The 22,462-nt window shown below is 44.9% G+C and overlaps 1 protein-coding gene across 11 annotated transcripts in view; it reads right to left on the bottom strand.

Moving 5' to 3' along the window:
• Spag9 (sperm associated antigen 9) overlaps window positions 1-22,462 on the bottom strand; it is a 124,628-nt gene that overhangs the window by 46,697 nt on the left and 55,469 nt on the right. For 8 of the 11 annotated variants that reach the window (XM_023717892.1, XM_023717895.1, XM_023717893.1 and 5 more), the window contains 2 exons: window positions 20,311-20,405; window positions 14,750-14,900 (listed from right to left, as the gene is read on the bottom strand). In XM_023717892.1, coding sequence (XP_023573660.1) covers window positions 14,750-14,900; window positions 20,311-20,405 — 246 coding nt within the window. Of the gene's footprint in view, window positions 1-14,749; window positions 14,901-19,471; window positions 19,846-20,310; window positions 20,406-22,462 lie in introns of those variants that run through there. The other 3 variants (XM_023717896.1, XM_004633591.2, XM_004633592.2) reach the window with 1 other exon arrangement.

The following is a 22,462-nucleotide window of genomic DNA, read 5'->3' as shown; positions in this document are numbered from 1 at the left end:
CCTATTTATTTGGTACAGAGTCTCACTACGCAGCTCAGCTTGGACTTGCAGTAACCCTGTCTCAGCCTCCCCAGCACTGGGATTACATGTGTGAGGCACCCTGCCCAGTTTTGGTGGCTACTCTAACCAGTTTTGGTGGCCAGCACGGCATGCCCAGAGTTCCGAGGCTGGCATGGCATGTGCTACTGGGGATCGAATCCAGGTCCTTAAGCTTGCCAGGCAGGCGCTTAGACTGGCGAGCTATCTCCCCAGCCCTTGTCTGTTTTTTTTTTGTTTTTTTTCCCTACAGCAAAATACAAAGGTACATAGAGAAGGAAACCTGACAAATACTTCACTCTTCCCACACCAGGAACAGTGACGTCTTAGCTACACAAGGTGGAGGCACAAGGATCACGTGTGCCCAGGAGCTCAGGGCTGGCCTATGCAACCACAAGGAGACCCTTTGCCTCAAGGTTTTTTTTTTTAAACGTGGCTTATTATGACTAAGTAAGAATTAGAATAAATAAAATAAATGTATTGATGTACTAAGCAAATTATAGTACATCAAATGTATGATCTTGGGTAATTCATACATTCTTATTATCGTTAATTTCGAATCTGTACCTACTTCATACAATTATTATAAACTGTTCTATATAATGACTTTGCAGTGCATTCCACAAACACTAAGCAACTCATAATTTCAGCTATTATTACAAAATACAGGGGCCTGGGGATAGCTTAGTAGAATAAGTGCTTGCCTGGCAAGTACAAGGGCCTGAGTTCAATCCCCGGTTCCATCAAAACAAACAAACCCCAACGATTTGTATAGTTATAAATATAACCATTTTATTTATTTATTGTAACCATTATTTTTGAAGGTAAGAGGAGAGCTCTTTATCCCTTTAGCTGTTCCCCAACACCCTTCAGCCCTACTCCAGGCTTCTGTTTGTTTCTGTTATAAGACATGTAGAAGGTGAACAGTGCACCCAGTGGCAGTAGGGGTGGGTTCTAACACACGAAGACCTCCACCCTAGCACGCCGAAGCCCCTGCACAATACAGCTCGTAACTCATTATCCCCTTTTCTTTTTAAACAGGGTGTCACTGTGTAGCACAGGCTGGCCACACGCTCATGGAGATCCTCCTGCCTCAGCCTCCATGGGGCTGGGTTAGAGGTGTGCATCACTCGCTGAACTCATCATTTTATCATTCATTTTAAGAAATGTGGAGGGCCAGATAGCTCAGTGGACTCAAGCACTGCTTAGGCAGAGGGCAGTGGCCAGGGTTCAATCCCCAGCATGCTGTGCCTGCCCCGCCCCCAGGGAACACTAGGCCAGTGACTGAGACTGGGCATGATGGTGCATGCCTGTAATCTCAGGGTTTGGGAGGCTGAAAACAGGAAGATCACTACCAGTCTGATCTATGTAGCAAGACCCTGTAGATCCTGTCCTAGATACATTAAGGAAAAAAAAAATGTGGACATCCAGACAGACACTGATCCACTTAACAAAACTGAACCTCCCCAGAAAACTACAATGGTACAGCCATATTAGAGCACAATATTTACATTTCCAATGACATAGGAAAAAGGTACACTGACGATACATACGTATACAAATATATATACTCTCAAGAAATAACCAAAGAAGTACACACTGCCATTTGTAACAGCAAAAATTTCCAGAGTTCTTCAAGCAAAAACTGGTGCGCGATGCAGGTTATGGGGTTAGGGCACAGGAACGGGGAATTACTGGCCAAGAGCATGAAGCTCGGCCCAAGCAAGGTGAGTGAGTGCTAAGGCTGTGCTAAGCAGGCCTGGGTCTTCAATCCACAAGCACAGATTATAATCCTAGTTAGTTTTTTAAAATGTATTTGGCTGTTATAAGGTCTCACTATGCAGCTGAGACTCAGTGATCCTCCTGTTTTCAGCCTCCTCAGTGCTGGGATTACAGGCGTGCGCCAGTATGCTTAGACTCTGGCCAGCTTAGCCCATCCTGGGGGCAGGGCTGGCGCGGCATGTGGTGCCAGGGATCAAACTGTGGTCCCTGCACTTGCTTAAGCAGGCACTTTAGTCAGCTGAGCCATCTCGCTGGCCCCTGTAATCTTGATACTTTAAGAGGGTAGTTCTCAGGGCCAGCGAGATAGCTCAGCAGACTAAGCACTTGCTTAGGTAAGCCCAGGGGTCAGGGTTTGATCCCTGGCACTGTCCCTGAGCACACTGAGTCAGCAATGGAGTACCGTGGTGATGCCCACCTGTAATCCCAGCACTGGGGAGGCTGAAAACAGGAGGATCACTTGAGTCTGAGCTGCATAGTGAGACCCTGCACAAAAAGAGGGTAGCTTTCATGTTATGTGTTCTAATACAATAACATTTTAAAAACTAAAATTCACAAACAATAATGCCTCAAAATAGAAAAAAGAAGCAAATTATAGTACATCAATACCATGTAGCAGTTTAAAATTGCGTTGTTGGCTGGGGGAGTGAGCTCAGCAGCCTAAGTGCCTGCCTGGCAAGCGGAAGGACCCAGGTTTGATCTCTAGTACCGTATGCCATGTCAGCCCTGCACCGAACCAGCCACCAACCGGGCATGGTGGTACACACCTGTAATCCTAGCACTGTGGAGGCTGAGAAAAGGAGGATCACTACAAGTCTGAGCTGCATAGTGAGACCCTGTACCAATTTTAAAATTTTTTTTTAAAAAGCATATAAAATGCCTACGATAGCAAATAAAATTATTTCCTCCTTGTGATCTTTTTTATTCTTTCCAGATTTTTTTTATAATTGGTAAGTGTGAATTTTATGATACAGGAAGAAAAGCTGTAAACAAATCTGAGTGATATGAACTTATCTTCCAGTGTGAGAGCAAGCGTTGGCAGAAGGAAGACCATTCATACCCTTCTGTGAATGGGGCTCTACATACCTCTAGCTTATGCTCACGACACGTGGACCACTTGTCACTTGTAACCCAGTTATACCTTAATGCAGTGAGCTGAACTGCACAGACAGTGACCTTCTCCTGTGGAGCTCAAGCACTGGACTCACTTCCAAAGTAAAGAAAGACAAATCAAAGGAATACACAGCTCAGCTCTCCATCACCGCCTCTCCTCCCCAGTGTAAAAGAGAAAGTTGTTCAGGGATGTAGCTCAGTGGTGTGGCACCTGCCTGAGTGCAAGGTCCGAGTTTGAATCCTGGCACTAAATAAATAAATAATAAAAATAATAAAAATAAATAAAAGATAAAGTTGCTCACTGGCACCAAAGACTGGCAGATCTGACAGACAAGGGCCACACTGGGCTGCAGCTGCAGGAGGTGCCTGCCTAGCAGGAGAGGTCTGGGCCTGACCACAGCATGGCACAAACAGCAAATGGCATGGCACAGTGCAGCAAATTAGCTGGTCTGGAGCAGCGCGAGGGAGAGCAGCAGTGAAGACGCAGAGCCAGAGGGGTGCTCGCACTGCGAGGACGGCTGCGAGCCCCCGCCAGCCCTGCACTGCTCACAGGGCAGGGGCGCTGTGGCCTCGGTTAATTCAGCTGGGTGGACACCTCACATTCAGGCCATCTTCTCCGTGAGCTTCCCCCTGGACAGCTGAGGACACAGTGCACACAGCATGCTCCTCTGCAGCCCATCAGGCCTGCCGCCGGGAGGCAGCGCCTCCCCACCGAGGGGATCACGGGCCTCAAATCCCTCTGTGGACCCAACAGCATGATCTCAAGGTGCTCCGAGAGCCACACTGCAGGCAGTAAAAGGTTCAGACAGCTCAGGGCTCCCAAGATCTCAGGCCGTAAGGAAGTAGTAAATTAGGATCTACTTAAAGAAAATGAAGTTTGAAATTCATTGCAGACCATGCTACCAACATGACATTTGCTTATCTGCAACTTACTTCCCTTTTGTACTTCTTACCACATAAAACAATTCCCTGTCCCTTAAAATGACCAGGCTCGTGGGCTGCACTTGGACAGCTGCATCCCAGGGGCAGATGGGGACTCCCAGGGCTGGCAGGAAACAGAAGCCCTGGCTCCTGCTTTAGGGCAGGGGCACAACACTCCTATACCATGCCTCTCTGGAGTACGAGCCATCATTCCATGCCTAGCTGCCTCCAGGTACAGACAACACTAGGAGAGTCAAGCCTATCACCCACCTGTTAAAAAAACAATGTACTACTTTTGTTCAAAACTCAGCTCCAAGGTGATGTTGGCACGACAAGGAAAATTCTTACTAGGACTTAAAAGCTGGGGCTAGCCCCAGCATGCTCCAGGCTGAGGCAGGACAACTGCTGCATTGCAACGTCAGTCTAGACTACATAGTGAGCTCAAGGGCAGCCTGCACTACACAGCCTGCAGCTCTCAAAAGCCAGGAGCACCTATTATGTATGGTTCAACACAAAGTTTCAAAGGGTTACATGCCATGATTTTACCTTCCACCTGTACTTCTTAGAGACAGCCTCCTTTTGTATGTGACACTTCACAAGTCAGGTGATGGGTTCCATGATAGTGGCTAAGTCTACACTGCAAATGCCATGTTACTTATTCGAAAGCTTCTACCTGCTGGGCTGAGGATATGGCTTGCAAGGCTCTGGGTTCTGTCTGTCCAGCACAGGACACACGAACAGAAGGCGGAGGCCACCAGCCTATCACATCCTACTGTTGGTTATTAGTCAGGTAGCTTCTTGTAGGTAGGTAAGGGGGCACTTTCTTGTAATCCTAGCGACTCATGAGGCTGACAGAAGAGAACTGTAAGTTCAAGTCCAGGCTCGGCAACACGGAAAGATCCGGTCTCCAAATAAAACATAAAACCACCAGTTGTGGTGGTGTACGCCTATAATCCCAGCACTTGGGAGGTTGAGGCAGGAGGATAGCTGTGAGCTCAAGGCCAGCTTGAACACAGCAAGATCTTATCTCAACAGGACAAAACCAAAACAAATAAAATATAAAAAGGGTTAGGGATGTGGCTAAGTGTGAAAGCCCTGAGTCAGGTCAATCCCAGTACCGCCCAGCCACCCCACCGTATCTTTTGCAATGGCATTATGGATGCCAAACACTGAGACTTAGGGACTTGCCAAAGTTCCTTACAAAAAACTTATTTTGTAATCTTATTTCTCTTTGAGAATACTTAAGAATGTAAACAAACAAACAAACAAACACCCCCAAAACCCCAAGGTCCAGATCTGCGCTATAGCAGTATGACTATAAAGGGCACACGTCGGGCAACCCTGGCGCCGGCGGGGCTGCGAAGTGGTGTGGCCGCCTGGAGAAGAGTGTGGCAGCTCCTCAACAACAACAACAAAACAACCCCCCCTATTTTTTTTATTTATTTATTTATTTATTTATTTATTTATGGAACTGGGAATTGAACTCAGGCCCTTCTTATCCTACTGAGCCATCTCCCCAGCCCTTATTTTTTAAACTATTACTATCTCTAGAATTTTGCTTCTGGATATAATCAAAAGAAGTGACATAAGAGTATCAAAAGAAATGATGTGCGCAGCCCACAGAGGCATCATGCACCATCGCGTCAGGTGGACGCCACCCGGATGTCCTCAGTAGGTACATGGATGAATGGATGTGGGGCAGACATACAATGCAATCCATTTGCCTTAACAAAGAAGGAAGTCTGCCAGGCACAGTGGCATGCACCTCTAATCCCGGCACCAAGGGAGGTTGACACAGGAGGATTCTCAGTCAGTCCGGGCTGGATAACTTAGAGAGACCCTGTCTCAAAAATAAAAAAAGGGGCTGGGGGTGCAGCTCGGTGTACAACACGTCCCTGAGCTCAATCCCCAGTACTGAGAGAAGAAAAAAAGGGAAAGCAAACTTACCACACAGATGAACCCCCAGGATAGTGCTAAGCGAAGTCAGACAGGCTTTTTTGTTTTCTGTATTTAGGACAGGGTCTACAGGGTCTCACTACATAGATCGGACTCATAGTGACTCTCCTGTTTTCAGCCTCTCAAGTGCTGGGATGGGGGCTTGGGAGATAGCAGCTTAAACTCCTGCCTGGCAAATGTAAGCTCATGAGTCCAATACCTGGTACCCCCACCCCCCCAAAAAAAAACCATACCAAGTGCTGGGATTACAGATGTGTGCCACCACGCCCAGGCTCATTCGCCACCTTAAGAAGACAAACACTACGCTATCATGTCATGTTGCATGGTATGGTGTCCAATAGAAGAAATCAAATTCATAGAAAGCAGATCAGAGATTACCAGGGGCTGGGGGATTACCATTTAATGGGCATAAAATTTCTTAAATTGAAAGATGAAAGAGTCCTGGAATGTGTTTCACATTAAGCTATATGTGCTAACATGATTAAGACAGCAGATTCTGGGCTCACCACTACAACAAAGTGTCAACACACTGTAGTGAAGACAACTGGTCTTTGTCACTTTTCTCTTGGTTTATGCGTCAGGCCGGAAGCTTACAAGCTTTGCAAAACAGTTTCAGTTGTGCTATTCATCCAGTGAAACGTGTGGAGAATATAATACCAAAACATCTTAGTTTTCTTTTGTTTTGTAGACAGATCTTGTTATGAAGTCCAGGCTGGCCTCAAACTCACTTCAACCCTCCTGCTGTGGCCTCCTCAGTGCTAGGACTGGAGGCGAGCATCTCCACACCCAGTGAGAATTTTAGTTTCTAAAAAAATACGATCATAGCTATAGAAAATAAAAAGTATCTTATTAAAGACACTGCCAGTGTATGTTCCCACATGACACTTTCCTAACCTGATTTCATCTGAAGGGAGCTAAGTGGAGAAGTGAGCAGCCCTACAAAGCTTGCCTGCCTTTTAGATTTGAAGACTGTATAATCCGCATGAGAGAAGAGGCACAACTGCAGACCACCAGCTCCACATGGGACCAGCGCTGTCACACACATCACCTTACTATTTCATGCCTACATTTCCTTCTCCCTAAACTAAAAGTCTCTACGTTCATTGTTCTTAGACTCTTGAATTATAGGTCTGGCCAGAGTCGCAAGCTCCCCCCAAGGAGTTTTCACCTGATTTGGCTCTGGCAGGGGCAGTAACCCACAGAAAGATCAGGAGCCGAACTTTAAGACTCTCAGGAAGATGAAATACACCTCAGTGGCAAATGACTGTCCAATTTAAGAATCCAAATTATTAAAGGAAGGTTCAAATGGCCTAACCCTGCGGCTATTCCTCAAAGAGGACCTCTGTGTCCCTTGCTGACTGGGCAGCTAGGAGTCTTATTTTTGCCACCAAGGCACAGCAGCAGGTGTGCTGGTGGTGGGCTCTAAGGAGCTGCTTGCTGAATGAGGCCGATGGTGCTCAGGCCAGAACCGAAGACCTCTGCGGATCTGCGGATGGTGCATGCCATTGGCCCGGCCTCGGGAGAGCACCCTGAGTTCTGGGCCAGCCCGGGATACACTGGGAGATCAAGCCCATTACATAACGAGACCGTCTTAACAAATGATAATGGTAATACTAACCACCACGTGCAGAAACAGCCCAAAGTAAAAGGACACACTGAGCCACGTCCAGGATACCTGACAAGTTAGAGACATTCTGCTCTGGGAAAGCACAGGCATATAGTGCACCAGCTTTCTTGTCTAAAGTTGGATAAATAAAGCCAGGGCGGATCTCTACAAATTCACTCGTTTCCTTCTTTTATTTGAAAATGCTCCCTTCGAGGGAGTGTGACATCAGAGCACACCAGGCCCTGGCACCCACAGCCAGGGTTGTCTGCCTGTGCACCTCTGAGAACATCACTGTCCTTCCAGCTGGCCACGGTTAGTGGTGAGAGGAGTAGCTTTTTGTTCACTTTTTGCAAAGCATCATGAAATGCCATTTCTCGCCTGCTCTACAGCCTTCAGAGGCTTAGGGCTACTGCTGACCTGAGAAGACAAGCTGGACTCACAAGGTGTCCGCACCGTTGTCCCCCCATCTCTGGCCTGTGCTGCTGCTCAGGCTGCAGGACATGTTCACTATCTACCATGCTCACCACGAGGCTGCCTGTGCTTGGTCTGGTTTTGATTTGAAGGCCTCCCCGACTAAGACTCGGCTCAAGTGACAGCACGAGGGAGGTTCTACACAGAAGGCACTGCCTGGACCCCGTCTCGCCCCACTTCACAGCACCTTGTCACACGGTCCCTTTTTCTACTCCTACAACTCAGTGAGATCTTCCTGAGATTTTTGCAACTCAGTCTAGCTATTTAATGTATTAAATATTGTAGCCCCTGAAAACATTGAGCACTCTTTCTGTTCTCCATCATTTCTGAAACAGGTAACAATGACCCAACAGTAGCCTGATTCAAGCCTTTTTCCACAGAAAGACCCTGTCTCTTATTTGTGGAATAAGTTTTTTTTTTTTTTGCTCTAAATGCCCTCAGGGGTGGTTTGGCTGGCTGGAGTGTTGTGGGGATCGAACTACAGCAACCTGAGGCTGACAGCTTTGTGGAAGCAGCCACTTAAACAACTGAGCTAAGGCCAGGCCCCCCCTGTCTCTTATTTGTTCATATTCTTTCCTTCTACCTGTATACTCTGTCTGAAATAAAAGCATTTTTCTTAAACACAAAATGACCTCAACTTACAGATATCATTGTATTTTTTTGTTCGGTTTTTTTTTTAGACAAAGTCTCACTACATAGCTGTAGGCTGGTCTCAAACTCCTGCTGACCCTCTTGCCTCAGTCTCCAGGGGCTGAACCACAGACGTGTACTACCACACCTGGCTGGTTTTAAATACTCTTGGTCTGCATGTCTAGAAATTCGCCAAAATCTTTTCAAAATACAGCTCACAGCTCTCATTCAATCCCTTTGAGAAAACTCTACGGACTGGCAAGGCATTACACATGTTGCAGAAACCAAGTACCTCTCCTTTAATAGATACATTTTTCTACATTGAGAGAGGTATACTTGAAGAAATAAAAATGGTACACAGGGGCCAGGGAGATGGCTCAGTAGAATAAGTGCTTCCCTGACAAGCACAAGGGTCTGAGTTCAATCCTTGGTTCTGCCAAAAACCAACCAACCAAACAAACAAAAAATGGGATACAGTTGAAGTATCCAATTTGATGGTTTGATGTGTATGTACACTGTTGGAATGATGGCCACCATCAAGTCAGCTAACCACCCCTGGGTACCTCTCATGGCTGACAGCAGCTGTCACTTGTGTTGTGAGCTTTTATTCTGGTTCTCATTATTTGTAACTATCTGTCTGACTATATTTTTCAGTATTAAAAATTGTGAAGGGCCAGTGAGATAGTTCAGTGGGCTAAGCACCTGCGTAGGCAAGCATAGGGACTGGGGTTTGATCCCCCACCACCACATGCCTTGTCAGCCGCGCCCCTGGGCATGGGGGCACACGCCTGTGATCCCAGCACTGGGGAGGCTGAAATCCAGAAGATCACAAGTCCGAGCTGCATAGTGAGGCCCTGTACCGAGTACATTTAAAAAAAGAAAAAGAAAGAAATTGTGAAATTAAATTAAGAAAGCTTTTTAGAAGAAATTTTGAACCCAACTTTGTACGACATTTGGGCTCTGACCACTGGAACATTTCTAGGCCACCACATGCATCTAAGCAGTTTCTCCCTGTGGTGCTGGAGGCTGAGCTGAGGGCCCCAGGTCAGATAAGCTCTTTACCCTCCCTTCAGCTGTGCTCACAGCCCAAGCTTGGTTTGGTTCTATGAGCTAGGGTCCAGGTCTGTACCCCAGCTGTCCTTGAACTTATGGAGATCCTCTTTCCTTAGCCTCCTGAGTGCTGGGATCGTAGGGGTGCACCACTGTACCTGGCCAGTCCAGGTTTGTTTTACATCTTCTTCTTTTTTTTTTTTTTTTAATCTTTTTGAGGGTCTCACTATGCAGTTTAGGTTGGCCTTGAACTTACTTTGTACCCCAGGTTGGCTTCAAATTTGCAGTTGTCCTCCTGCCTCAGCCTCCCCCTGTGCCTGGGTTACCGGCGTGCACCACCACGCTCTCAGCAGGCCAGTTTTGTTTTGTTACTGGAAATCAAACCTGGACCTCACACTTGTAGGCAGGTGCTGAAGAGGACAGACTGCAAAGTTTGAGCCCAGCCTGGGCAATTTAATAACTTTGTGAGACTTGGGCAATTTAATAACTTAGTGAGGCTCTTATCTGAAAATAAAAAAAGAAGACAGGGATGGAGCTCATTGTAAAGGCCTGGGGTTCAATCCTCAGTCCATGGGGGATAATTTAACCCCAATCTAACTGTGAGAAATTATTAGAGAAGGTTAACTGCAGAGACATTCCACAGAACAATTAGCCAGTACCCTACAAAAGCCTCAAGGTCATAAAAGACTGACTGACCTAGCAGCCTCACACAAAGGGGCCGGAGGGGACAAGATGATGAAATACAATGGAAGGTCCAACACAGAGCCTGCAATGGGGCAGGGACACTGAGGGCCAGCTTGAATGCTACCACACACAGGCCCATGTAATGCCTCACTGTTGAAAATTGCGCCATAGCTGGCATCTGAGGAAGCTGGGAGAGAGGTGTACAAGAACTCTGTACCCTTTGTGCAACTTTGCTCTTGTTCTGAAATTACTTCAAAAGGTGCTTTTTTTTTTTTTTTTTGTGGTACCAGGGATCAATCTCAGGACCTTGTGCTTGCCAGACAAACACTTATTCCACTGAGCTATCTCCTCGGCCCCCCGAAAGGTGCTTTTAAAAAAAATCTTTCCATGATTTTAAAATTTGCCACTGCACATGGTAATGTGTTCTACTGTGGGAATTTTTTATGTATTTGGTGCAGTCTCTCTATTGCAGGAACTCTTTGATAACAGACAGTAAGAGGAACAGGACTCAAGGGTTCTAGAGACTTGAGCCTGTGGAAAGCAAGCCCTGGGAGCCAGCTGAGAACAGAAGCCAGCCAGCCGGAGGCGGAAGGAAAGTCCTCCCACCAGCAGGGCTTCTGGGCCTTCCCTCTGCATGCCAAGCACATCTGCAACAGCGCAGCCTGCAGACCACGGGCTTCACACACAAACTGTAGGCCCAACGGTGCACCAGTCCGCTCCAGGGCTCAGGGCCACAGTGCTGTTCCAGAGTTCTTTAAAATGGTCCCAGGGAGGTGAATGGTACAGAAAGCAGAGGGTGTGAAGATGACGGTCCTGTACTACTAGTGCTTTACACCATAGGAGTAGGGCAGGTTCCTGCACTGTGGCCCTCTGTGGAGCTGTCCTTGTGACACCTGCTCTCCGCCTTGGCTTGTAGCCTGAGCAGAGCACCAGTCAGTCAGGTAAAAAGCTTCCCTTTACCATTACTGCTTGTCCCCACCCTGAGCACTTTTATGACACAATTTCTAGAAGAACAACTTTGTTGTTGTTGTTTTACTAGAGAATCTCCAGTTAAAGAAAAATAAATCTATTAATGAAGCAATATAAAACCCCTCTGCTTTTGGCCTTGAACAGATCTCTAAAGAATTTGAGGCTCATGGAACAAGCGCTGGATGAGGTGTCACAAAGCTGTGACGGCTAGCCTGCCTTAGTAAACAAGCAGGGTAGAACCGGTGTGTGCATGGGATATAGTTAGGACAGCAACGGCTTGCACAGGCTGTAATCCAGGGCGGGGCACGCTGGTGCAGCGGGCGGGAACGACCAGTCGGAGAGGTGCGTGTGCATCGCAGAAAAGCCTGCTCCCCAAACACACGGAAATGCAGCTGCCACCTCAGCCCGGCGGCTGTGACCTGCCATGTCGCTGTCCTGCGCATCTCCCGATCACCAGCGCATCCCGCAACGTCACCCTGAGAGAGGCACCTTTCCCTACTAAGTACCTTGGGCTTTTTAAACAGTGCTTATCAACACTTGTGATGCCATCATTTCATTTGTTCATTTACCTACTGGTCCACCTTCAAACAATGTGATGAATCAAGAAACAAAATGCAGGGTCAGGGAAGGAGAGTAACAAAGATCATGGCGTGTGCATGTGGGCCAGTTCCTCCAGGTGAAAACAGCTACCGTGCATCCCAAACACGGACCAACTGAGAGAAAGCTGAGCCAGGCGTGGTGGTGCACGCCTGTCGTCCATCCCAGCACTCGGGAGGCTGGGGCAGGAGGATCTTGCGAGTTCAAGACCAGCCTGGGTTACAAAGTAAGCTCAAGGCCAGCCTGAACTGCTAGAGAGACCCTGTCTCAAAAAGCCAAAAAACCCCAAAACCCAACAACCAAACCGAAACAGGGAAGGGGGGACACCTGTACAAGCTTTAAAGAAGTGTACATTCGCTAGGCCCATTTTTCCAAGAAAATCCAATGATTTATTTATAACCTCATTCACTACTGGTTTCTCACAGTGGGAAAATTTCAATATAGAAACAAAGGCGGCCTATATCCTGGCAAATCTCCCTTTACTGTTTTTTTTTTTTTTTTTCTTTTGCCAAAAACTTTCTGTTCCCTGGTTGTAATCCATCATGCGGCTTTTCTCACAAGACATTTTTTTATCTTAACTTTACATCACAAGAAAACAGTACTCATAAAATGGTAATTGTAATTCTCTTCCAGTCTCTTTCTCTCCACCCCACTTCTCCCCACCTCTCTCTCTCTTTTCTTTTCTTTTCTTTCTTTTTGGCTGCAGTACCAGGGATGGGGAGACACTCGGGAGGCTGGGGCAGGAGGATCTTGCGAGTTCAAGACCAGCCTGGGTTACAAAGTAAGCTACAAAGTAAGCCATTAAAATGCCCAGGGTGGGCTCAAACTTGCCATCTTCCTGCCTCAGCCTCCCAGACTACTAGGATTACCAATAGTTTGAGGAAATTTTAAATTAAGAGATAATGTAAATGGGAAGGTGAGTGACAGCCTGTGATAGAGCCCAACCATGACTCCCAGCCCGGTATAGTTAACCAGGTCTAATTAGAAGGGCACAGGTAAGACAGGGCCTAGGGCGCAGGCACACTCTACACATCAGACACGCGCCATTCCGCAATGTACCACCTGGTTCCTAAACGTCATTCTCTGTTGGTCTTTATTCCAGGAAGTGGCTCCATGCCCCATGTGCAGAGCAAGATGTTTAGAATCTCTCTGGGAGCACTGGCCTTCCTGTCTCCAAGGAGGACCCAAAAGCCCCCTATGCTAAGCCCATATTAATCACCTCTTAATCAGCTTGTAACCTGCCAGTGAAGTTCTGTCACAGCATGTCACTGGATTAAGTAATACAAGAATTATAATAATTGTCTGTTAAAGTGTACTTTTGGGTAATAAATATAAACTATAGCTGCCATATAGTAATTCATTTTTTATGTACTAAAAGTATTCCCCCTACTTAATTTTGTTTTGGGAAAGGGGACACAGCAAGTAGACTAATGAGGGACAGATATTTTGGAAAATCTATTAAACCTACAGGCAGACTTAAAAAGCCGGTGTGGCTGTAGGCGTGAAGAACGTGGGTGTCTCCCAGGCCGACGTGCCTAAGTTCTAACAAACCTAAAGGGAAGAAAATGGGTGAGGGCCTGAGAAAATGCTTCCCAGGGCTGGGATGGAGCCCAGTGGAAGGGCACTTGCCTAGAACAAACAAGGTCCTGGGTTCAATCCCCAGTGCCGGAAAACAAGAAACGAAAACATTTTTCAGGGGGAGAAAAGCTGTCACATATTTAATGAGGGTTTACTGCTTTGAGCACATTTCAAAGGTCAACAGAATGATACTGAAAAATCTTTACTGTCTAGAACTGAAAGACCATTTTTACTATCTCAAAAGACTCCAACATCTAAAAAAAAATAATTTAAAAACATGTTCTGATGGGAGGGGCACCTAGCTCAGCAACACAGCGCCTGCCTGGCAAGCACCAGGTCCTGAGTTCTACTCCTGGTGTGCCCCCGCCACCCCAACACTCCGTTCTGAGAAAGCGGAGGTGCCACATGCCTGAATTCCAGGCTAGCTACTCAGGAAGCTGAGGCAGGAGATCAAAAATCCAAGCCCATTGTAGACAACTGAGGGAGAACCTGTCTTAACAAGCATGAAAAGGGGGAAGGGTACAAATATTTGTTTATGTATAAACAGTGTGCTTGTTATATGATACAGTAGCCTGTTATAACAAGGCTTTTTAAATAATCCAATACCTTCCTTATAAGCATTCTGTAAGATGGAGAACACAAATGTCTACCTTTGTTTTCTGGGGCAGGGGCTCACCCTGTCATCCCGACTAGGCGCATGTGACCCTCTCGTCTCAGCCTCCCTACTCCTTGGCTACACAGGTACACGTCCATACACCTGACTAACTTAAAAAACAAAAATTTAGCTTAGTGATTAGTACATCTCCACTTTCTTCTGAGAAGGAATCTTGCTGCTTCAGTGGGCTGCTTGGGATGTCGTGGGCTCACAAAGTCTCCCTGACTTAGTCCCAGAAGCTGGGACCACAGGCCCCGGCCACCATGCCTGGCTAGGCAACGCCATCATCGCATTTACCACTTACTTGATGACAAGTTCTGTATCAAGAATACAACCTATAGCAAGTCAGCACCAGGCCCTCCTGGTCAAACACAATGAACTTTGTATACTGCTTCAAGAAATAGTTTTGACGGAGAAAACAATGTTTTGTTTTATTTTTAAAGGTAAGTCACTAACAATGTGCTAGGAAGTGCAGATAACAGTGATTTTCTATCCTAAAAAAATTAGGGTTACTAGTCACCCCACCTGAGGTTCATCTTATACAGTTCAATCAAACAGGAACTAGTCCGGGGAAAAGTTATTTCCAGTTTTAAAACGCCAAGCTTCTAAATGATACATTTTACTAGCGTTGCTTGTCAGGACTTCTGTTTAGATAAGAAAGCTCATCGCACGGAGGCTGAGCCTACTGGCAGAACACAGCTCACCTTCAGGCTGGTGTGCGAGCGGGGCTGACTCAGCTCCTGGAACTTCCACTGCTCTGATCCTGGGGTCTCACCGCCTTTTTGAGTGTCCGGAGTAAGCAGCCCATCTCCAGGAGGTAATGGGAAAATCCCCAGTGATATAGGGCGTTCCTTTCTATTTGGAGAAGGAAGAAAAATTAAGCAAGCATTTATTTTCAGTTGTCAGGACTGTAAGTGATGAGCCCAGCTACTACTGCTTTGGGGCCATTACTTTCAATGACACTGTCAGCCTGTCTGAACACCCAGCCAAATCAGAGAGAAGAGGACAGAGCCTCAGAAGCTGAGGTGACCAAAAAGACCAGGAAAACCTTATGCGTTACTGCTGTTTCACACCCAGGAAGCAACCAGTGGTGTGGTCTGTTCTCAGGGCAGCTCTGCTGAGTTTTACTTGTGCTTGGATTAATCATAGTGACACTCGGGTCCCTCCCCTGGGACTGAGCCCAACCCCTGCTCCCTGCTTCCCAGATCCTCTCTGCTAAGCTAAACCCTGGATGTTTACTGGGGCCTCTGCAGGATACACCTTTCCTGCCTAGAAAAAAACCAATACATTGTTTGAACCCAGGCTATTGAGTAAATGCTACTCAACAGATTTCTATCCCACCTAAAGTGGACCACTACAGGAATTCCTTTCAGGCACCACACGTATGAGAAAACCACTGTTAGTCTTTTTCTCCAAACAAGGGGCTCAAAAGACTCCCAGGTTTTTTTTTTATTATTATTATTTTAATCTACTGATTTTCTAATGCTCTGTGGGAAACCAACAAACAAGAGTTATACTTTCATTAATAGAATTCCAACAAAAAAGACATCCTTTGTTGATGAACAGAAGATTCCAAACGAAAGCACTTTAGAAAGTGGAAACGAGCTTACTAACAGGTCATCCTGGGTCATTAACTCAAAAATGTAAAAACGGAGAGAAATAAGATACTATAGGTTTGGCGACTCTTCAATTCTATCTCTACTAGTGAGAAAGTTAGAACAGGAACAATGAGGGTATAGATAAAAGTAGGGGGGACGCTTATTACATGACAACCTTATTCCATAAGTTCATTTTTATACCTAGAAACTGAAGTCGCTGTTGAAACCTGACCTCACTTAACACAAAGGGCTCTTCCATTGCTATCAAAAAGGATTAGTAAAGTTGTCAGAACATTCCCTAAAGAGGAAGGGACACAGAGGAGCTGGGAAGCTGCCTTTTATTAAAGTTGCATGCACGAGGAAATAAACCTTTCAAACAGGAATCTCCCTATCACTTCTTCACACTTACAATACTTTTTATTATTTTGATTTGGGAAAAAAAGTCAAACACAGGTAATCAGCAGAGTACGAAATTAGATGGTAATACAAAATCTCAGTTTTTGATCAAAAGCTGCCAGAACAACCAAATAACAAAAATTAGCTATTGCTCCTCATCAGTGATTCCCAAACATGGTTAGCAACAGATGTTCCCGAAGTTAGCAGCAGAGGGGCGGCCACTGCTCCCTCCACGAGTCCTTTGGGAATTGTGCTGCTCATGCACATGTTTCCATGCGGCAGAGAACCTGCCTTTTTTTGGGAACTTATTCTTTTTTGAGAATAATGACCCTTAAGTTTTTTTTAATTTTTTTTTTTTTTTTGTGTGTGTGTGTGTGTGTGTGTGTGTGTGGCCAGCTCAGCCCACCAGGGGGCGGGGAAGGCTGGCATGTGGTGCTGGGGGATTGAACCGCGGTCCTGTGCTTTGCTGAGCTTGTTCTAAGGAGGTGCTTTAGACCACTGAGCCATCTCACCAGCCCGACCCTTAAGTTAAGGTATGTCTTTCTTCTATTTCCTTAATCTTAAAATATCCTTTCTTTCATGAAATAATCCCAGTGGTTTTCAGAAGCTAGATTTCCTCCAAGTACCCTTTGCGTGCACTGACTTGTATCACTCCTCTTAGTTCTTAATTTTGATACAGGGTTTCACTAAATCACTAAGTCATCTAGGCCAGGCTCAAACTTTTGATCTTCCTGCCTCAGCCTCCCGTAGTGCTGGGATTATACATGTGTGCTATTACTCCTTGCTTTAATTCTCTTTTTCATATCTGTAACCCACAAAACGATAAGCTGTCCATTAAGTCAACCTGAGGTTTGGTGCCCAACTTGGGGAACATGTTGTGAGACACCTAAGAGCTACTGTAAGCTGACCTTTATTTCTTCTCCAATGTCCTCTATTGCCTTAAGTAAGAAGTGACTGGGAACTTACTCAGCCCCAGGCTACTGGAAAGCTCGGACCCCAGCACGCCATGGGGGCTAGCAGAAACTCATGTGAGCCCACCTCTGCTGCAAGACATCAAAACACCAGCCAGCTGTTAGAAGCTCTTCCTAGTCCAATGCCAATGCATTCATATTCACAGATATCAAATACTTACTCTCCTACTAAATCTACAACCCAACACACAAGGAGAATCTCCACCTCTTCTTCCCCTTGCTTTTGTTAGTCATTCAGAAACTGCTCTCTAGGACAGTGAGGAGGGTCACAGACCAGCAGCTGTCAGGAGGCCCAGTACAACCCTGGGATGCACTCTGGAAAAGCAGTAGTGTCCTTGATTGCTCTTCTTTTACTGGTAAATTACCTAAGACACAGGTGGGGAGAGACATGTATGCACGCAAGGTCCTGAGATGCCCGCCCAGGTTCTGCGGCATGCGTGTCTGGCGCTTTCTGCGTTATAGGCCTCTGAAACACCTGGAGTAAGTGACCAAAGGAGGGGATGCATGCGGAAACATCAAGGGGCATTTTAACCTCTAGAGTGAAATATCTGCTGTCTTTGCTTAGAAATAGCACTTTCTACTAGAAGCAAAGCTGTCATCAACAGAATCCTGGTTATTTCTTTGAATTGCTTTAGTTCTACATATTAGGGTTTTTTTTTTTAGCTCATTATTTAAAATGTTAGTTTATACGATTAAATAATGTTGCAAATATGCTTTTAAAAGAGATTTTTAGCCACATTTACATTTAATATAACTAATTATTAAGACAAAGGGCAATAAAAAGATCACACTTGCCGAATGCTCTCCACATGACAGGTACTGAGCTACACGATTCACTGACAGTATCTCATTTAACCAGTCGTGGGAAGGAGGGGTGATTCTGCTAAGTTTCAGAGCAGGCAGAGCAATGCCGAGGGACTTGTAGAGCCGAGTGCAGGGCCGGGTGCGAGGCCGGGCCTGTGGGCTCCAGAGGCCCATCTTCTCCCTTGGAGCGAGCAACATTCTGACAACTGGAACTTAATATTGAAGACTACTATGTTTATTCAATCAAACTAACTGCAGCTTCTGTGTCCTGTAACTTTTACAGTTTGAGTATAATGCATCTATCAATAAAGTAACTGTTTTAACAGTTCTGCTAAAAGTGGGACACATACTAATGATTATCAAATTAATTTACCACATATCTTACAACTGTAAATTTAACACAAAATAATCTCCCTCTCAGTTTTTAAAGCCACCCACAAGGGAGCGAATCCAAATGCTCCAGGGCTGCTGGCGCAGGGCAGAGCCCAAGGTGGTCCCTTGCAGTAGTCTTAATATTCGACGGATTCTTAAGTTCAGGTGTTGGTAATCTTTTTGAAGCCTAAATATGCCTGGATACTTTATAAAATTTTCATATGAATCAGTTAGGAGATTGTTTCGATTTTTAGAAATCAGGAATGAAAATATATTAATAAGCAAGCATCTACTTTTAGACCACAAATGAAATTTAACTTCTGGGCCCTAAATTAAAATTGAATCTAAACTGGCCTGGTGAATTAAAAAAAGAACACACCGAGGGAGCTACTTTAATCCTTAAGTCTAAATCCACAGTTAGAATTCCATTATTTTTGTGACCACTTAAGTAACAAATAAAAAGTACACTGATAAGCCCTCATTTAGAAGCAAGCACAAAGCAGAAATCTGAACAAATTAGCTACTCTGATGAGTCAGAAAACAAAAGACCCCAAATCTGCAGCCTCTGCGAAGTGAAGGCTGTTCTGGGGCTGCAGTGGAGCCAGCGGCAGGCAAGCTGGAGCGAGTGACCACCCCCACAGGCAGCAGGGACATTTGTCACCCGGGACTACAAAGCAAAGAATGGGCGACATCTGACAAAACAATAGTGAATAGGCTTGGTAAGGCTTTCACAACTTCCATGTGTAAAGAATGGAGTAACACAGTCTTAGCTCTGAAAAGTTTAAATCCTTTTACTTTAAAATATTTTTGCTTAAGAAGGAAAATACTTAAATTGCCAATTCCCATGAGGTTATTAAAAATTATAAAAATGATAGCTACACCTCCACTGGTCAAGGAAAATTGGAACAAAAGAAACCCACACTGTGGCTACTCGTTTGCAGACCCGCCGATGGCTCAGCCCGAGCTCGGAAGCTAAGCCCGGGTCGCAGGAACTCTGCTCCTGCTCTCCCCTTACTCCTCAGCGTCCTGCTTGACACACGACCACGCTGACCTTGTACTTGGGTGGAAGAACTAAGAAAATCTCTGCTTTATTCTGCAGTTTCCAAATCCAAAGCAGGCTTCCTAAGTGGTGGCCTATAAATTACTACAGATCCGAACAGACATTCTAGCCTCAGGCCATTTTCCATTGTTTCAAGCTGCGACAGAAAAGGTTACAGAGCAGACCTGGGGAGCGAGAACCTTAAGACAAACCAGAAGCCTGGGCTTCCAGGAGAGGCTGGAGTACCTGAGTATCCTCGGTAGGTTCTGCGTCAGAGCCGGCACCCCGGTAGAAATGGAAAAGTGCACAAGCAGCAAGACGGAGAGAGACACGAGGATAGCAGAATTAATGACCACCGCCCCGCCAACAAAGCCAAACACAAACAGCAGCATGCATCCAGGACTCATGGCGCTGCGCTGGCATGGTGGAACGCCCGAAACAGGAGGCCTACACCGGGGCCAAAGGGGGATCTTTGTAGTGAGGATCTGTCATTCAGCAGCTGCCACAAAAACAATGCCATCAGCAGCAGCTTTCCACTCCATCCTGCAGCGGCTCCGGGCGGTGACGTCATCCCGCTCTGCCCGCCTCGCGCTCAGAGCGGCTGCTCCCAGCGTTTGTGCCAGGGCGGCCGCAGCCGGCCTGCTAACTGCGTTCCTCGCCACTACGAGCCCGGGCGGAGCTCATTGGCCGAGGCCGAGATCTACATAATTTATTCACACTCCTACAGCAAACGGATGGCTGGCTAGCCCTTTCAAACATGCCTCTCAGTAACAAAAAGGACCAATTATACAAGAGCTAGGAAGAATTCTCAGCATTCCCACGTATGAGATTCCAAAGCTAGGGTAATTCCATAGACTATTAAAAAAATCGAAATACCTCAATATGCTACTTATCCAGCCCAGTTCTCAGAGTTTACCCTTTCAGTAGGAAAGGCTGGGTTTGTTCTCTGCTATAGCATTCCAACCACAACAGAGCTTTTAGAATCTGCCTGACTATTGTTCTGGGATTAAAGAGTGGAAAAAACAGCTGCAAAACAGATTATTTATCTCATTTTTTCCCAAGGTAAAATGAATAACAAAGCTTACCTAATCCTGCTGTGAGCTGTGGCTTCTAGTTGATCACTCCCTGAGAGCTGATGAAGTTTTGTTCTTTCTAAATGTTCCATATAATTATGGATCATCTATTTTAAGAAAGAAGACACAAAATTTAATATCTGGAACAAAACCACACCATTGTTACACAGCAAATACTTCTGCACAGTTTTCTTATTTACCAGGTTGCCCAAGTCCATGTAAAAGAATATTAAGGAATAAAAAATGTTCATGGCAAGGGAATACAGAAATGGTTACATCTAATATGCCAGAGGAAACTAAAAGTAGCCAACAGCGTTTTTAGCATGGCAAAACTTTTTTAATAATATGTAATACTACTAAATGAAATAATATGGACACAAGTTAGTATATCACCATTGGGAGGAGGTAATAAAAGACTACTACTAAGAAATAGTAGATGGTATCTGTGAAACCTAATAATTAAAATGGGAAACAAAATTCATGTGAAACTTAAGAAACCATACCTTCAGTACGTGTTGATCTTTTTCATGTTAAGAAATTAGGAAAGATCACTTTCAATTAACACCAACACTTTCTGTAGGTTTAACTGAAAAAAGGCTAAAATATTTTTTCCTTTATGAATTTACTGAAATCAGTTAGTGCAGTCACCTACAGGTGCAGAAGTAACAAACTAATACAAATGAAAACAGCAACGCACTAATTTTGAGCCTTTGGAACAATGCCAGAGAGGCCGAGCGGGAAGGGGAAGACCAAGAATGGCAAATACACGGACTGTTCAGGAATTCCAGGGCCTGCTCTCTATCATCTAAATTTTCACTTTTGAGGATGCTAAATCTGGAATTAACACACATATAAAATGGCAAGAAATTTCAACTGAAATTTTTAAAAAAGTCTTCCTTAGTGACACAAACATGAGAAAAACATATATTTTTAAAAAATTAAGTAATGGTATGTTAGTATTTTGAAGTCAGGAAATAGGAAAAGGCAAGAAAACTGATGTCTTTCTAGGAAATATCACCTGAGGGGGCCAGGGAGATGGCTCAGTGGAATAAGCACTTCCCTGGCAAGCACAAGGGCTTGAGTTCAATCCCTGGTTCCACCAACAAACAAACAACCCCCTCCTCAAAAAAAAAAAAAAAAAAAAAAAAAAAAAAAAAAAAAAAAAACATAACAAAAACAAAAAACCAAAACTGAGTTCTAGGAAATATTACTTGAATCGACACTGGAGCACAGAACTCTGGACTCTAGCCAGCTTTAGTGCTATTGAGCTGTATTTCAATCTAGAATGTGGTGTAACATACCGTGTAACTACTGAAACAGAAAAAATTCTAAACAAATTTTTGCATTTTTATTTTCAAGCGGCATATTTTTGTTGTGAAAATTCTACTTGACATGTACAAAATTAACGTGTTAATTATTATTAAACTAATTAACTCTCATGCGTGAAATAAAACAAGGAATCTGTCAAAGTAAATCACATCAAATTAATTAGAATACTCCTCAATTAAGAGCAGTCAAATGTTATCAGTAAGGGAAAATGGACACAAAATCACATCAATGCAGTATATATAAAAGCATTTTAATATCTGCCTGGTTTTGGTTTTTTGGTCTAGTTTGGGGGTTTTTGAGACAGGCTGTCATTATGGGCTCCAGGCTGGCTCCGCCTCCCAAGAGGCAGGCGTATGGTTTGCCCCACCACATCCAGCTCACATTTTTTAAACCTTTATTTATGTATTTTTATTGTAAATTTACAGCTTTATTCTCTTTACTACCATTTTCAGAAAAAAGTCACTGAAATAGTTTTTTTGTCAGCAATAATGAGCTAATTTCTTGGATCAGGAAGAAAATTTTGGGGCAAAAAATTTATTTATTTATTTATTTATTTAATTATGTGTGTGTGTGGCCTGCTCAGCCCACCAGGGGGCTGGCTGGCTGGCATGTGGTGCTGGGGATTGAACCGCGGTCCCTGTGCTTTGCTAAGCTTGTTCTAAGTAGGTGCTTGAGAACACTGAGCCATCTCACCAGCCCCAGGGCAAAAAATTTAAAATGAGACTATAACAAAGCAACTTTTGGGTCTAACAGGTGTTAATTTAAACTTTAAAAAGATTTTACGAGGGCTGGTGAGATGGCTCAGTGGTCTAAAGCACCTACCTAGAACAAGCTT

The sequence above is a fragment of the Octodon degus genome, unplaced genomic scaffold (assembly GCF_000260255.1).
Source record: "Octodon degus isolate 3935 unplaced genomic scaffold, OctDeg1.0 scaffold00056, whole genome shotgun sequence".
NCBI classification, from domain to species: domain Eukaryota; kingdom Metazoa; phylum Chordata; class Mammalia; order Rodentia; family Octodontidae; genus Octodon; species Octodon degus.
Note: the sequence above shows the minus strand (reverse complement) of the source record. Positions and strands in the feature narration are given on the sequence as shown.